Raw genomic sequence first — 15,888 nt, forward strand, 5'->3', positions numbered from 1 at the left:
TTATTAACTTACACGTTTTGACAATTTGTTCTTCGTCCAATCTGACTCATAGGCAGCTCCAATCGATTCCGCTCACGGCCTCTGCCTTTCCTTATAGCTAATAATCACATCAGTCGTCTTCTTAATCCTCTCCCTATTCTCCCCCAATATCGCCCGATCACTGTTCCCGTCCCCCTGGAACCCACCCTCAACATCCACCTGTGAATCGCTTCCCCTCTTCTCTGTCCCATCCCCAACCACAGTGTCAGTCCAGTAAGGCACATTCGGGTCCGGTGTTTTGCGCCCGCCCAGACCTCTGCTGGTTCCTCGAATATGCACATGCGCCGTTCCGCCTCCGCTTTGCCCGCTCTTTCCCTTTATCTTGTCTAATATGTAATAATTCGACTTGTCCTGGCTTGACGTCGCGTACGAAATTATCTTCTTGAATAGGGGGCGGTAGGTGCCGATAGAGGATGCAACGATGGTAAGACCCGTTTCGGAGCCGCCCCAGATGAGGACGTCGGAGCCTGCGTAGGTGTAGTCTACTTTCTTGGAAAGAGCGGGGAGGTATGTTGATTTTATGATTGCGGCTACGCCGGCGCTGAAGGTTGTCAGTTGGTGGAGTAACGGGAGGTGTGGAGGTGGGAGAGGTAGGATGAGCGTGGGATCCGTGTGGGAAAGACGAGAGGTTGTACTATGTAGGCATCGAAATATGGGGGAGGGTGCCCACCTGTGAGGTGTGTGAGGGGGATCGGGGGTACTTACAATACGCCGAGCGACATGGCGAAACCAACGGCGAGCTTCTCCCGATTCTTCATCTGGAGGCGTCGAAGAATGAGCCAAGGCCACAACGCGAGGGCGAAGTCACAGGCACCGGACCATGCTAGAACCACGGTTAGTAGGGGATCTCGTTGATGGAAGGCGTTGGTAAACATACTTCCCGAAAATACAGCGTACCAAGTAAACACTTCCACTGGCCAGCACTTTGTCACAATGGTTCGGTCCCAACCTAGAAATACTGTTTAGCCAGGTCGAAGCGGCCATCGATCCCGCTATGCAACTCACCATAAGCAGGATTCTTGCATTGCACGAACTGGAAAAGTGCACACAGTAACATGACGATGTTGATCGAAATGAGGATGAACCAGATGGCATAGATCTCCCATTTCTTCGTGACGACTCGCAACAACATCAGAGCGAACGAGCTTTTGCTTAAGGCGCATGCCACGATGGCCAGCGGCTGGCCGATGTAGATGAACTTGTAGGCGTTGACCAGACGGGCGGGGTCAGTGATCTCGTAGTAGTGCCTTCCGACGCCATAGTCGACGGCTTTGGTGATGACCCCAGCGTATGCAATGAGAATGGCCTGGACAACCTGTCAGTGCCTGAAGTGGGTGGGAGGAGCATGATGTGAGTCTAAGGATCAACCATACATTTGCTACTATGATGACGGTGTCGTCCCAGCCATAGGAGTGGCTGAGCCTCAGCCTGGTCCAGAGTCGAAGAGCGACGAAGGCGACGGGGACTACCGCCACTGTCCAGATGACGGTGACCACCTTGGGGCCTTGATCATCTCCGGCCATGTTTGTTCCAAATTGCTGTGTCGAATGCTATGCCAATGACTTTATACGGTCACCGAGGTGTTGAGGTTGCAACAGTGTCGACCCGAAATCCTTCGACCACGGCCGAGGTCGACATCTTGATATCATGGTCATGAACACTTAAAGGCCAGGGCGAAAGGGCCACTGCGTTGAGCAAGGGCCAAGGGCAAAGCGGCATCGTCGTGGAGGACTTTGAAAGGGAGGCGAGCTCGCTTGTTGTTAGAGGCCGCCTGCTACAAGTCATAGTTGATAGTTTTGACAAAAGGCCCCATGCGCGCCTCTCAAAATGTCTGTGAAGTGGGCCACACATATGTGAAAACTACCAACCATGTCTTGTATGCGTGTATTGCGCGCTAATGCTTGAGTTTGAGAGGGCTCCAAATGCTTGCGGTAGCGGGCAAGAAGCTGTCAAGGAGATCTGCAAAGCCATTATGTTTCAGGTCCACGGATATGGGGCTTCGCGTTACGAGAGCGGGTATGCTTTGTCAGGGCTCAGACTGATTGAGGGTCGATCATCTGTCTCGGTAGATGCAAGCCAGCCTGGTGGCAGACCTCACGTGCGACATATTAGGCGCACACAGCATGTGTGTCCACTGTAGTGGCAATGGCACTCACGGGAATGAACGTGGGTCCGATTCATGATGCCTACCTGTAACTAGCGAGGTCAGAGCCAAGTGCACACGTTCGACTAGAGTCGCAGCAATTGTGAGTTGCGGTGTCCTGCTTTGGTTTATTCATTGTGATGAAATGAGTGACGCTTGGAAAGCCGAAGAGACGCTTATGCCAGGAACCCATGGTGCCGATCTCCCAGGACAGCAAATCTTATTCAACAATTTGCGGTTGTCGTGGGTAGGCAAGCAGCGAGCTTCGCATGACCTCCATGCCATCTGTGACCCTTGTATTGTGGTTAATGCACCGAGCGGCTTGCTCTTCTGAGCTGGCACCACACTTCCAAGGAAGTCCTGATATCATACTGAGAGAGCTGAAGTACGTTGCACGGTTGCAGGTAGCATAGGACTGACCTCACGTAGGTCAGGGTGCTGGTAACACCAGACCACACAAATGAACCATGCTATCTCTTTGCCGGCCAGGCAGAGTCTGGCCAGGCTCAATGCCATGTTTCTCTGTCATCTGCACTTTCAGAAGCTTCTGAAGCACAAATAATTGATCCCATTTGTGAAGACAAGAAGCGAACACATTCGAATATAGTCACGGTATCCACATCAACGAAAAGACCACATCCTGGAAATACTTCAACCGCGTCAAGAGACAAGTCGGCTTGGCCAACAGAACACGATCGTCTACAATTCTCCACCATGAAGGTGTTGTGGTTGCCGACCTTCTCCAATGCTGTCACGTGACGGAGCGCTAACCTCGCACTCCACTGGTCAGTGGCAGCGGCAGCGGCAGTGACGGCGGCATCCCTGTCGACCGCGTCTTTGCTTGTGCACCCACTAATCTCGCCTCGACAGAAAGTTGGTTTGATCATCATGAGCTTTGCCCCTCTGAAAGCCTGCTTGGGACACAGCTTCACTTCTTCAAGCTGGCTGCATGACACCAAGGTCGAAGCGGCTCCGGCGTCGGCTTGGAAATCTTCGGTGATGGATTCTCTCGGGACGGAAGATCCAACCACTGCTAGGGACTACTCGAAAGTCATCGACGAACATTGGCTGATATCAATGCCCGGCATCAACCGCTTGGGCCGACCCAAGAGCTACCAGATAATGATTTTCACCATCACTTCGCAAAACGTTGACGAGAAACAGAGCTGCATGATCCACAGGCGCACAGGCTTTGTGCGCGGCAGACATGATTCGTGAATTCATGACTCGGCCAATCGCAGATACTTGCAGAAACTTTCCTGCTGCGACCTGGCAAGGTTTTGTGCGCCAGCCTGCCGCTCAATGCGTCGAAAAACTGTCTGGTATGCATGAACTCGGCAATTTGCGCGATCGATGTACCGGACAATTTTACAGTCCAGCACGCGTGGAAGGTAGACCCTACTAGGAGTCACTGTCCGCGACATCTTACTAGGAAATCAAGCTCTAACGTATCCGCTGCAGCTCCTCACAACAAGCCGCCGGCAATTCTGGAGCTTGGTACCGTACAGTATGTGAGTTCTTGCCATCACGGAATGTGGACCACGACGGGTCTTGGAGAGACAACCCATGCTTCGCCCAGTAAACGGAGATGGAGAGACGTTGAGCTCGTCGTTTCCCACCCTGGTCAGGGACCAGGGGCAAACGGGCCACGAACACACGAGAGCTAGGCGTGCATACAAGGTAGGATATGTGTTTTTTACACAAGCGCTGCCGATCCTTTTCTATGTATACTGGTAATATACCCAGCTTTACTAAGAGCGAGCCTGCGATCGAGCTATTTACATCACCAGTAAAATTTCAATCAGGAGGGCACCGGTAGGCTTTCTGATACACTAAGTAACAGCTAACTTAAGTAAACTCATCTGTGTCGTGAAGCCTTGCTCTAGACAGAAGTACCTAAGGAGCCTATAGTCTTTACACCTCAAGATACATCACGCGATCTACAGCGCTTGTGTGAAAAACACATACTAGGCCTTGTACCGTCCGAGTACAAGTACCGATCTTTCGTGCTAGTGCAGACGCCACCAGCCATTCGAACAAGACCCTACTTGTGATACTGCCGAAGTGTATCAGCCGAGCCCCAGCAGAAGATGACCCGCTGAACTGAAGGCGGTAGGCACCAGCAGATACTCATATTCGTTTCAGCTTCATACCTCCCATCTTCACCATTCGATCGTCCCCAGGTGTACTGACATCCACCGCCAGTATGTTAGGTGTTCTTGCTCTCACTTTTCGTTTCCTGCTGGCAGGCATCGCACTCATCGTCCTCAAGAAGCTGGTCGATCACGTTCGATCACCCCTCCGCCAATTCGATGGCCCATTCCTAGCTAAGTTCACGGATCTCTGGCGTCTCCTCGACATCAAGACAACGCGACGATGCGACATCACCCACAACAACCTACACAAACAATATGGCCCCGCAGTGCGCATGGGCCCTAACTGCATCAGCCTTGCTGACCCCGGCCTGATCAAGGTCGTCTACACCGGCCGTCCCAGATGGAAGAAATCAACCATGTGTACGTATCCCTCCCTGAGCCCCAATAAGCCCCCACTGACAGCCCCAGACAACGTCAACGACGCCCTCGGCCCCGACGGTAAAACCCGCATCACGAACCTTAACAGCGAAACCAACGAAAGTGCTCACGACAAAACCGTCGCCCCCATCCGCTCCATGTACACCATGTCCAACGTGAAGTCCTTCGAACCGCTCATCGACCCCGTCATCACGCGTCTCTGCGCGGCCCTCGAGTCCCGGTTCATCGACGGGGCAAACGCAGGCACCTCATTCGATGCAGCAGATTGGATGAACTACGCCGCCTGGGACATCATGTCCGAGATCACATTCGGTAAACCATTTGGTTTCATAGACCAGGGGAAAGACGTCGGTGGATTCCTCGCTACGAGTCAGCGCGGCCTAGACTATTTCGCGGTAATCTGTCAGATGCCCTGGCTGGATCTGGTGCTGGACAAGAACCCCGTGAAGCGCATTGGCGCGCCGAGTTTCAGCTGGGCCGTGGAATTTAGCGTTGGCGCGTTGGTCGAGCGGTACCAACAGATGGCGGCGGATGGCGAGAAGAAGGTAGAGGAGAAGCCGGTCAAGGATTTCCTTGACAAGTTCCTTGAGGCGAAAGCTAAGGCTGAGCCGGGAACGATTGATGACATGCAGGTTGTGAATTTCTTGTTGGTGAATGTGCTTGCGGGGAGTGATACGACGGCGATCACGTTGGGTGCGGCCGTGTACTATCTGTTGAAGAATCCTGCGGTGCTGAAGAAGCTGGTGAGGGAGCTGGACGAGAGAGAATTGAGTACTCCGGTGTCGTGGACGGAGACGTTAGAGTTACCGTATTTGAATGCTGTTATGCAGGAGACGATGCGGATTCATGGAGGCGTTGGGCTTATGCTCGAACGTGAGGTGCCTGCTGGCGGGTTCTCGCTACCTGACGGTCGGTTTGTTCCTGGTGGTACGGTCGTGGGTATGAATCCCTGGGTTGTGCATATGAACGAGGAGTATTTCGGGCCGAATACTGAGAAGTTTGTGCCGGAGCGATGGATGAGACGGTCCGAGGAGACCACTGAGCAGTTTGAGGCCAGAGAGAAGAAGATGAAGGAGGCAACGTTGACTTTCGGTCATGGTTCGAGGATCTGCCTCGGTCGCAACCTGAGCAGGCTTGAGGCTAACAAGGTCATCGCGACGTTGTCCAAGAATTATGAGGTGAGTGGTCATCGGAGTTGTCTCGTGCGTGCTTTGCTTACTCGTGATTGCTAGTGGTCGCTGGTGCAACCAGAAAAGGACTGGAAAATCAGGAACTCATGGTTTACTTACCAGAGTGGAATCAATGTCACAGTCAAAAAGAGAGGACAGAAAGCAGAGTGTGATGTTGCGTGTTGAAGAACGGAAAGCCGAGATCTGCTTCTACTCATCTTGCGTGTAGCGCATGACTGTCGGGTGCATTGATGATTGTATCAAGTCACCTCTTTTCAGATGATCGAGATTCTCCTTTGTGGACAGCCATCGAACCAACTTTTCCGGGCCAGTCTTAGCAGTCCGACCCTGCGAAAAGTGCCCTCTCCACCCGCGACGCTTTGCAGTGCCAAACCCATGAGTAGGTTCAACTCGTTCAATTCGTGTACGTCATCCGTACCGTACAGATCGTACATGTCGTGATACTCGCGCCGGGGGTCAGCCTCGCTTCTGACAGGTAGACATTGCAGCGAGATCCCGTAACTAACCTCGTTCGATACATCAGGCAGGAGTATACCGACTGCTAGCCCATCTTCCGTCACAAGCTTGTAATCTGGGGACTCGATGTCTAAGGGTCGCAATACCTCCAGTCTGCCTGTCTGGATTGAGCCAGTGGCCGTGACACTCGCACCTATCTGTACAGAGTTGGATGGGGAGGTCGGCTGTGTATGACATGGGGCACAGACGCCTTGGAAAACGAATGAAGCATTCATGTAATCGACCGCCGGAGCTGGCTGGTCTTCAGCTGAACCATTGAAGCGCTGACTCGCGTAAGAGATCTCGCCCTCCACTGAGGCCCATGACCAGGATGGTGCTCTCTCACGGATCGGCCGCCGGGGAGTTCCGCGCCACTTACACAGCATTGGGAATTTGGTATACCAGAGAAAGGCCGCAGGCATATCTTGTGTCCACATTCCCGCAATGCAATGACCCCGAGGCTGTGCTTTGCTCACCAGACCAGCGACTGCAGGCAGTCGGTCGCTCTCGTGAGTAATACACATGTGGGAATAGGCTTCGACTGTTTCAAACCACTTCTGGCGTTGTGCGAAGGTCCCTGGATCAGCATGCGATTCAGTAACGTCGTTCAATAAGACACCCTCTCGGGGGTCCTCGTTCCTCATCTTAAACCACGGTAATTCCCCAGAGGCTTTCGCTGTCGCACACTCCCACAATAGCATGTTCTGAGAGAAATTCACAGTCCTTCGCGATAGCAGTCGCTCTTGTAGAACCCATGCTCTCCGCTGAAGAGGGTTTATAGAGTATTCTACATTCCAATCTTCTGGATACTTTTCGAACACACGGACTCGCTGGTTGAAGAGCTGAATGTCAGCGAAGTGTGTCCTCTTCGCTAGTCTGGTCTGTACACGACACCCTTCAGACGAGCTGCTAGAGCTAGCGGCAGCAATAGTACAGAATGCATTTGCAAAGATAGCTCCCATGGAAGCGACCTCGCTCACCCAGTCGACCTCGTTATCTTGAATGATGCACAAAGAGTCTATCCAGAGATACTTGAACCCAAGCTTCCGAGTGATTTCAATGGCATCCACGAAAGACAGAGGTAGGTCAGGCATAGACATGTATTGGGAGCGTGCATGAATGTTCTGGGTGGTTGTATTGTACGGTCGGTATGGTTCTGGACCCCAACAGTGGCTGAGAGCAAGGTACTGGGACGTATTCGGAACGCTGCTTCCATGCTTCAACACCACGTGATTCGTGTTGTCAGATGGACTTACGTCGATAAGCCTTTTGGGTAGCAAGGTTGAAATGGAACGCCGACATTGGGGATGCTCAGTGTCGCATATTTCCAACCATCGTCCAATCTGAGCATAGGGATCCTCTGGTACATAGGGATGAGCTGGTGGTAAGCATCCTGCTGTACTTACATCAGCTCCAACCTCACAGGCCGATTTAGGCCGTCACTTACACCAAGAATCAGGAACTTGGTAAAAGAATCTAAGTGCCACTCTCTCTGAGGAGCCCAAACAAAGTTCAAAGCTGTTGTTGGAGTAGGGGTGGAGACTTAGCGGTGCATCTGACGGGTAGCCAAGGTCGATACGCGTTGACATGACCTGACATAGCGTACATCCCGCTCCCGCGTAAGAACGCATACATCTCAACGACGAGTGCCTCACAATGTCCTCTGGATTGGTCTGCCATTGGAATGTTTGTTTAGAGTCGAAATTCTTGGTAAAGAACCATTCCGGGATCTGTTGACAGATGGAGCAAAGCATAATAGTAAACCTAAGCCAATAAGCAATCAGTAGAGCATATTGTAGGCCAGCAATAAGTTGAGAAACTCGTCACATTCCAGTGTCGTGCGTACGACTTTCATCTTATAGTTCTTTGATTGTGGTCGGGTATAGAGGCTGCACTGGCCAATCTGACGGCCGCATCGCCTACCTGGTTGGACGAGACTGATCGTAGACCGGTTAGACATCATCCAATGGAAGTTTCAAGTGATCGAGATCAAGACTCGGCTCGCGCGTGAGCGAGGCAGTGATCACAATTGGTCCTCTCTGGCGGAGGACTTTTGGGAGCTGACATCTTGCTTGCATGCCGCTAAGGGTTTGGATTGGCTCAGCCATGTGGGTGGTTACTGAGCTTACCCATTCCAACTATATGATAAGGTAGCCTTGAAAACGAATGCAGTAACCATGGTCCTCATCAGTATCCCTCAAGCATCCCATCAAGGTCTTAATGGACGAGTTTAGGCAGTGCATTCAATGAAGCCATCCGACTCATATTGATACCGTCAATGGCACAGAATGCCTAGTGGGTCCTATAGGGTCTTCGAAAGGGAAGAAGATTCCAGCCGGTAGATTAACAGCCGTTGCAGGTAGATAACAAGATGGCTTGCCAGATGCGACACAGCTCAAATGATAGCAGCTGAGCAGCGACTAAGGCTACCTCAGCGGTGGAAGCTGAAACGTGAACGTCATAAGTTTAGGAAGGTACGCCGAGCTTTCACGATTCTCCAAGGACGAACCCTTAAAATTTGTGCATTTAGCGCCTGTAACTCCTGGAGTTTAGGCATCTGCTGCCCAGACCATGCCCAAATTGCTGAGATCACATGACGTTCACGTCTCAGCTTTCACCGCTGAGGCTACCTACCACTGCCGTCGCCGATTCGAGTTCTAAGCAAAGTTCTAGGCAAGTTAAGCGACGGGTCAGGCACCTAGACGCCCGAGGCTCGGGACTGAGACTGAGACTGCCTGAAGTTCGTGGCATAAGCACCGTGATCCCACGCTACGAGCCCCTTCCAAGGTTGTGTTCGGACGAATTCGAACTGCTTGTGAGTTGAGTCGATGACGCTGCCGAACTGACCGCTCGATCTATTTTGCGTGCAAGAAGTGATTCCCGTCCCATCCTGCTACTCTTCACCTCAACCTATATCAACCCTTTCGCCGTCACGATGGCGACCTCCAACGGCACCTCCCCCTCCAACCCCGCCATCAACGTCACAAACCTCACCTACAAATTCCCCAACACCTCCCAACCCGGCCTCTCCGACATCACCCTACACCTCCCAGCCGGCAGCCGCACCCTCCTCATCGGCGCAAACGGCGCCGGCAAAACGACACTCCTCCGCCTCCTATCCGGAAAACGCCTCGCCCCCCGCGACACAATCACCATCAACGGCCTTGACCCCTTCACCGCAAACCTAACAGGCATAACATATCTCGGCGTGGAATGGGTCCTCAATCCCATCGTCCGAACCGACATCGACGTTCCCAGTCTGCTGAGTAGTGTGGGCGGAAACGCATACCCCGAGCGCCGCAACGAGCTCGTCAAAATCCTAGACATTGACCTCAGATGGAGGATGCACGCCGTCAGCGACGGCGAGCGGCGTCGCGTTCAGCTCGCGATGGGTCTGCTGAGGCCATGGGAGGTGTTACTCCTCGACGAGATCACGGTAGATCTGGATCTACTAAGTCGGAAGAACTTCCTGGATTGGCTGAAGAGTGAGACTGAGAGGAGGAGCTGTACGGTTGTTTATGCGACGCATATACTGGATAATCTGGTGGGGTGGCCGACGTATGTGGTGCATATGCATTTAGGGACTGTGAAGGAGTCGGGGGAGATGAGTGGGTACTTGGAGGAGGCGCAGAGGGAAAAGGATAGGGTTAATGAGGAGACGGGGAATAGTTTGTTGAGTGAATTGGTGTTGAGGTGGTTGAGGGAGGATTTGAAGGCTAGAGGGCCAAGAGAGAATTTGCATAAGCCGCCGGAGATGGCGGAGAAGGAGGAGATTGGGGGTTATGGGCAGGAGAAAAGGCCGGACTGGAAGTGATCAGAGAAAGAGCTATGCTGGAAGCACGAATAGAGAGTCGCTGGCAAAGGGTATATCACACCCGCTGGCGGCTCAGAACGAACTGGCAAGGAAGAGCAGATGAGGGATTTGTTTTTGACTTGTGATCTACTTGCGTTGAGATACCCTGTTCAGCCTTCAACTGGCTGTGAGCATTCATCTGCATCGGGTTGGCGCCTTTGATTTAGCACATGGTTGTGGAGCCTTAACGCTTCACGTTAGCAGGCTCAACGCTTGTTGCACTATACAATATGTTCGACCTGTCCATCGAGGCCGAACCATCAGTAATCCTGGTGAGGTCCCCATTTATTACTGCTTGTCTTGACAAACTGACGCCGCCTTGTCCATATATTATGTGGATTCAGCAAATCTCGCTGGGTCTCCGACTGTCGCTGGTGAAACTGGTGCGACTCCTCGTGAACTCTTACTCTTCGATTCGACGACGCGGAAGCAACCAATGAGTACTTGCCGATGCACATCCTAGCCTGCGACCTGCTGGTCTTGATCGTCAGGTGCTAGCTGCTGGCCGCGAGCACAGTCTCGTCCGTCAGCCTTGTTTCTCTGCTGCCAGATCCTGACACACTGACATGATGTCGATCCTCGAAGTCCTCACAGACCCATCAGCACCGGCAACAGCAAGTTGCACACCCGGTCCATCTTCCGCCCAGTTCTGCCATGCTGGTCGCCAAGCAAGCCGATTCACAGCCTTTGATAGTCCATCGATCTCGGTCGACCTTTCCACTTTCAACGTCTTGAAGTCGATGAAATGTATGGACAAACGTCCGTCCTCCTCACCAACCGCGAGGATAGCATGTTGCTCTGGTCCATCGCATGTCAGATCAACAGCCGTCACAGCTGAAGGTCTTGTCAAAGTAGTGATCAGCTTGAAGTCTGAACCTTCCTCAGCATATTTTGAACCATGGCCCCATAGCTTGACACTCTTATCGCGGCCAGCAGTTGCAAAGAACGGGTACGATCCCACTGGCGACCAAACAGCATCCAGTATCATCCTTGTGTGCGCTTTCGGCATCGACTGGTACAACTTGAGCTTCTTGCTATCTCTCGCAAATACAGTCCATTGTCGATCTCTCCCAACGCTAAGCAGGTACTGTTCCGGACCTTGGCTCCATGCAAGTCTTGTAACAGTCAGCGAATGTGCTGCGAGCGGCGGCTCTATTTGACGCCAGTCGTTCGTGTCGTACAGCCGGATCGTAGCGTGTTCCAGTGAGCTGGCTTTGCACGCCGTTGCAAGTATGCCGTTACTGTAAGCTGATTCACTGATTTCATAGCCGTGACCGTACAGTTTCTCATGTTCGGGCCACAGTGTATGTCTGGATAGCAGGTCTTCGGTAGGTGGCTCCACAATATTTCTGACTGACAGGCCGGCCATCGCGTTAGCAGCAGCATAATCCTCGTCTCCACGTCTAGGTCCTGCTTCGATGATGTCGTCAGGCTCTCCCATTTCTTTGTTCGACAAACCAAGTACTGGTATTGCTGCGGTCTCAGGTAGTAATGCATCCTTTGGTGGCTCAATCTGGCAGAGCCGGTGCAGTGTCTCTGCAAGCTCTTTCGGCTCGTTGAACACTCGCAGTAACTTTTCGTCTGCGCCAGAGGCGAACTGATGCGAGCTGATACAAGACACCACATTGCAGTCATAACCGTGTATTTGACATCTGCTAAATTCGTGCCACGTTCTCTTGCCCTTCCTTCTCCATTCGCTGTGAAGACGTGTGGTCTGATCGGAGCTTGTGGAAAGAAGATACTCGCCTGCCGGCGACCAGCAGAGACCGTTCACAGAATCGATGTGCCCTCCGATACCAGGCTTGAGCTCCCAGAACATGTTGTGCTCGTCATATTGCCACATCCTCCAGCTACCCGTTCGTCCTAGGCTGACTACTGTTGAAGATCCAATCCATTTGCCAGTCCAGAATCCACCTGAGGAACCAGTCGCAGTCGTCGCACCTTTCTGACCGCTGATCTCGCCTAGTCGAGTTTCGCTGACCCATATGCCTGACGTTGGATCTGGTTCCCAGATAGCTAATGTGCCATCTGCAGAGGCAGTCAGAAGCTTCTCTCCATCACCTTCTTGCCAATCTGCGGAGTAGACCCAGTCTTCGTGCCCAAGGAGGAGAGCTTCGAAAGTGACAGAGTACTTCTTATCGTCGATGCCCACGCTTTTGACCTTTGCCGTCAGAGCCTGTTCGAAGCCGGGAATATCCTTGTCGACGTGACCGTTTGTTTGAGATTGGTTATCGCCACTTGAGAACTTCCAGAGGCGAGTATATTTGTCAGCGCTCGTTGATGCTAGTAGGTAGCCATTGCCTGACTTTCTGAGAGCAAGTGATCTGATCCAACCCTCGTGTCCAATCAAAGAGCAGGACAATATGGCAGATTCGCCTTGAACAACGTAGACCTGTATATCGTTCCTCGTACCTACTGCTGCAACGAAGAAGCCCTCGTCGGCTGGCACGTTCGGTAGTGTGCCAATGGCCAGTGCTAGGGGTATGAATCGTGGTTTCGGCTTGATGGTCGCTAAGCAGTTAATGCCACTTCCGTGCGACGCCCATACCTTGACTGATGCATCTGCTCCGCCGGTTACCACATAAGAGATGTCATTGGAAGTTGCGACGACATTAACGGCACCTTCGTGTGCTTGAGTCTTACTCACCAGCTCATGAATTGTGCCATCCTCCTTGAGAGACCACATAATGAGTTCACCGTTGGCAGCACCACTGAACAACTCGATGCCAGTAGTGGACTTACGAAATGCTAAGGCAGTCACCCTCTCGCTGTGGCCATGCAAGATGCGCTGCACTCCTCGACATTCATCATTCAGAGGGTGCCACAGCGCAACATTTTGATCAGCACCGTATGCAAGACATTCTGCAGCGGCGCACCAGGCGGAGGCAGCCGATTGTCTATTGCCACCAATGCTCAGGTACTCCTGCACGACACCAATCGACATGTTGAGCACAACGATAGGCGCGACAGAATGATCATTTTTGAAGATTTGCGTGAGAAGATCGTCGTTGCCTCAGGCATTAGATTTCACATTTTTACGAATATGTGGGAATTGGTGTTGTAACTCATGTCGAAAGTACGATCGATCACACGATATCTTCTACATGCATGCTCGCAGTAGCAACAACGAAGTTGCTTGTCTAATCATAATGGTCTTCCCCGGTGCCGTATGATTAAAGTCCATGTTGTTCAGTCGCCCTTACGATCGATTGGTGGAAGCTAACAGACTTCATGATCTGGAGACGCGACCCCTGCCTCGAATACCATTTCGCTGTTGTTGTGTCTTGTCAATGATGACTTCTGATTAGGCGGGGATATCGATGCGCATATGCGTCTTCGACAAGAAATGCCAAAGGTCGATAGCACAAAACCAAATCGAGTCGACGAGCACGACTTCTTGTGCCAGCAATGGCAACAGCAGGGAGTACTGGTAAGGTTTGCACCTGCCCCAGCTTGGACCTTCCACCACGAACTACGAGGACACCTTCGTTATATCTTCTTGGCAAGCACAATCAAGACAACGCCCCAGAAGTACAATGCAAGTCCCGCCGAGACGACTCTAGATATTCCGATTAGCATATCTCTATCTGCATAAACGCAATTTATGCTCACACGTCCAGCCGCCAGAATTTCGAATGTGCGTCGGCGATGAAAATGTGGCTGGACCACTGCAGGCCAAGAAAGTCTCACCTCGATACTGCGCACCGTGGTATCGATACAGATTCTTCACACAGTTCTGGTGGGCTGCTCGACATACGGAAGACTTGGTCATTGTGACGAACAAGAGCTTGTCTCATCATTGCACCCGTATCGCTGATCGGTGTGCATCATGAACTTGCTTTTGAGAACCGTGCATTGCCGGAAACTCTAAGGCTACCCAGTTTGACGGGACCACGAATCATTGGCAATCGTTAGTATTTTAGCTCCATCATAGCCCGTCAGATCCATGGCAGTGGGCCGAGGCGGCAGGGTTGTCCCACTTCCTACGCCATCGATGCGACTCTGCGGCAGCATCCTATCACGACGCTTTTCACACGGCGTGCTATCACCAGCTATCGCCGTCGATTTCCCTGCGCAACCTCGTCCACCATGGCTCTGCTTGCGCTCTTTGTTGTCGCTAGCGAATACTCTCACCTGTCACGATCATACGTCGCTCGTTCGTATTTCAGTTTGTCGAGATGATTCAAGCGGCATGACTTCGATGGCCATATCTTCAATCCATAACTCCACGTCTTACCACGGTATAGTCAACTACAACGATGGCGACACCAATTAACATCGAGACATGGATTTGGTACGGAGTTGTGGCCCTAGTGGTCATATTTCGATTGTGAGTCGGGCGCAAATACAGTAACGGGCATCAGACTAATGCTTCGTAGCATCTCCCGATTTCTCCTCTTCAACGACATCCGCAAACTGCAGATTGAAGATTGGTTCATGCTGTTCGTCTTCGTCCTATACACAATACTGATCGTCTTCCTCAACATATGCGCCGACGTATCCACGAATCTCATCCACCCGGATGAGGTAGCATCCTTGACAGCTCAAGACATCAAAGACCGGGTGTACGGATCAAAATGTGTTCTGGTGGTGGAATCAATGATGTGCGCAGTGCAATGGGGCACCAAAGTCTGCCTGCTCATGCTATACTTCCGTCTCACAGAGAATCTTCGCCAGCGACTAGTGGTTAAGGTAGCAGCAGGCTATTGTGCCGTTACTTACATCGTCATGATAGGGCTCTACTATGGGTTCTGGTGTCGTCCGTTCAATGCATTCTGGCAAACACCAACACCGAACCTCCAATGCGCCACCCAGACGCACCATCTCATCGTTAATCTGGTATTCAACTTGACCAGTGATTTGTTGATCATATTCATACCACTTCCAATGTTCATCAAAGCACATCTGGAGATGAAGAAAAAATTACTGTTGATATTCCCGTTCTCATTGGGCTTCTTCACGATGGTGTGTGCTATCCTGTCCAAGAATCTATCGTTCACTCAGCCATTCTCCGTCCAATGGATCTACTGGTACACACGAGAAGCCAGCACCGCAATGATTGTTGCCAACATGCCGTACAGCTGGACCATTATAAGGAAGGTTTTCAGAGTCAAAGCCTTCCTTCACCGTTCGGGATCCATAAGCGGCAACCCAGGCACTGTATACGAAGGCAGACATGTTAGTAATGCCACAGCGACGACTACTCCGAATGGCAAATCGTGGTCCGGCAAGCACCTCAGCTTTTTCAAGCGCGACAAAGCGCAAAAGCAGGCAAGCACGACTGAATCAGTTGATCCCATTACTGAGCCAAATGCAACACGAATGACAGATTGGAAGGAGCATGACGTTGATGGCAAGAGCGATCCATTCAGCAGCTCGAGCAGTGATGCAAGTAAGAGCATGAAAGACCGACAAACGTCGTCGGGAATCGCGGATGTTGATCGACTGTACAAACTAGACGATGAAGATCTTGAGATGTCGATACCAGAGCGACATACTGCACGAAGTTACGAACCGTGAGCGGGCCCAAGCATCCAAACGCAACCAATTTTCTCAGCTGAATAATTTGTGCTCGGCTCACCTTCCCAGGCTGAACACGATCAGAAATTGCATGCGACAATGACTCTGTTCTGA

The 15,888-nt window shown here is 51.8% G+C and overlaps 6 protein-coding genes across 6 annotated transcripts; 3 read left to right on the forward strand and 3 right to left on the reverse strand.

Annotated features, from left to right (window-relative positions):
* Window positions 1-72: 72 nt before the first annotated feature.
* On the reverse strand, window positions 73-1,562 carry PMZ80_005605 (uncharacterized protein; the record flags this gene model as incomplete). Its single annotated transcript, XM_064874024.1, has 5 exons — window positions 73-580; window positions 745-862; window positions 917-988; window positions 1,045-1,345; window positions 1,413-1,562. The coding sequence occupies 5 exons, from the start codon at window positions 1,560-1,562 to the stop codon at window positions 73-75; spliced, it is 1,149 nt and encodes a 382-aa protein (XP_064729746.1).
* Window positions 1,563-4,388: 2,826 nt separating this feature from the next.
* Window positions 4,389-6,071, forward strand: PMZ80_005606 (uncharacterized protein; the record flags this gene model as incomplete). The annotated part of the gene is made up of 2 exons (XM_064874025.1): window positions 4,389-5,894; window positions 5,949-6,071. The coding sequence occupies 2 exons, from the start codon at window positions 4,389-4,391 to the stop codon at window positions 6,069-6,071; spliced, it is 1,629 nt and encodes a 542-aa protein (XP_064729747.1).
* Window positions 6,072-6,160: 89 nt separating this feature from the next.
* Window positions 6,161-7,501, reverse strand: PMZ80_005607 (uncharacterized protein; the record flags this gene model as incomplete). Its single annotated transcript, XM_064874026.1, has 1 exon — window positions 6,161-7,501. The coding sequence occupies one exon, from the start codon at window positions 7,499-7,501 to the stop codon at window positions 6,161-6,163; it is 1,341 nt and encodes a 446-aa protein (XP_064729748.1).
* A 1,835-nt stretch (window positions 7,502-9,336) lies between these two features.
* CAF16 (CCR4-NOT regulatory complex component) lies at window positions 9,337-10,215 on the forward strand (the record flags this gene model as incomplete). The annotated part of the gene is made up of 1 exon (XM_064874027.1): window positions 9,337-10,215. One exon carries the CDS (start codon window positions 9,337-9,339, stop codon window positions 10,213-10,215), a length of 879 nt encoding a protein of 292 aa, XP_064729749.1.
* Window positions 10,216-10,780: 565 nt separating this feature from the next.
* ELP2 (Elongator subunit elp2) lies at window positions 10,781-13,198 on the reverse strand (the record flags this gene model as incomplete). The annotated part of the gene is made up of 1 exon (XM_064874028.1): window positions 10,781-13,198. One exon carries the CDS (start codon window positions 13,196-13,198, stop codon window positions 10,781-10,783), a length of 2,418 nt encoding a protein of 805 aa, XP_064729750.1.
* Window positions 13,199-14,513: 1,315 nt separating this feature from the next.
* Window positions 14,514-15,774, forward strand: PMZ80_005610 (uncharacterized protein; the record flags this gene model as incomplete). Its single annotated transcript, XM_064874029.1, has 2 exons — window positions 14,514-14,584; window positions 14,634-15,774. The coding sequence occupies 2 exons, from the start codon at window positions 14,514-14,516 to the stop codon at window positions 15,772-15,774; spliced, it is 1,212 nt and encodes a 403-aa protein (XP_064729751.1).
* Window positions 15,775-15,888: the final 114 nt, after the last annotated feature.

The sequence above is a fragment of the Knufia obscura genome (assembly GCF_036327395.1).
Source record: "Knufia obscura strain CCFEE 5817 isolate CBS 148926 chromosome Unknown scaffold_6, whole genome shotgun sequence".
Classification (NCBI taxonomy): Eukaryota; Fungi; Ascomycota; class Eurotiomycetes; order Chaetothyriales; family Trichomeriaceae; genus Knufia; species Knufia obscura.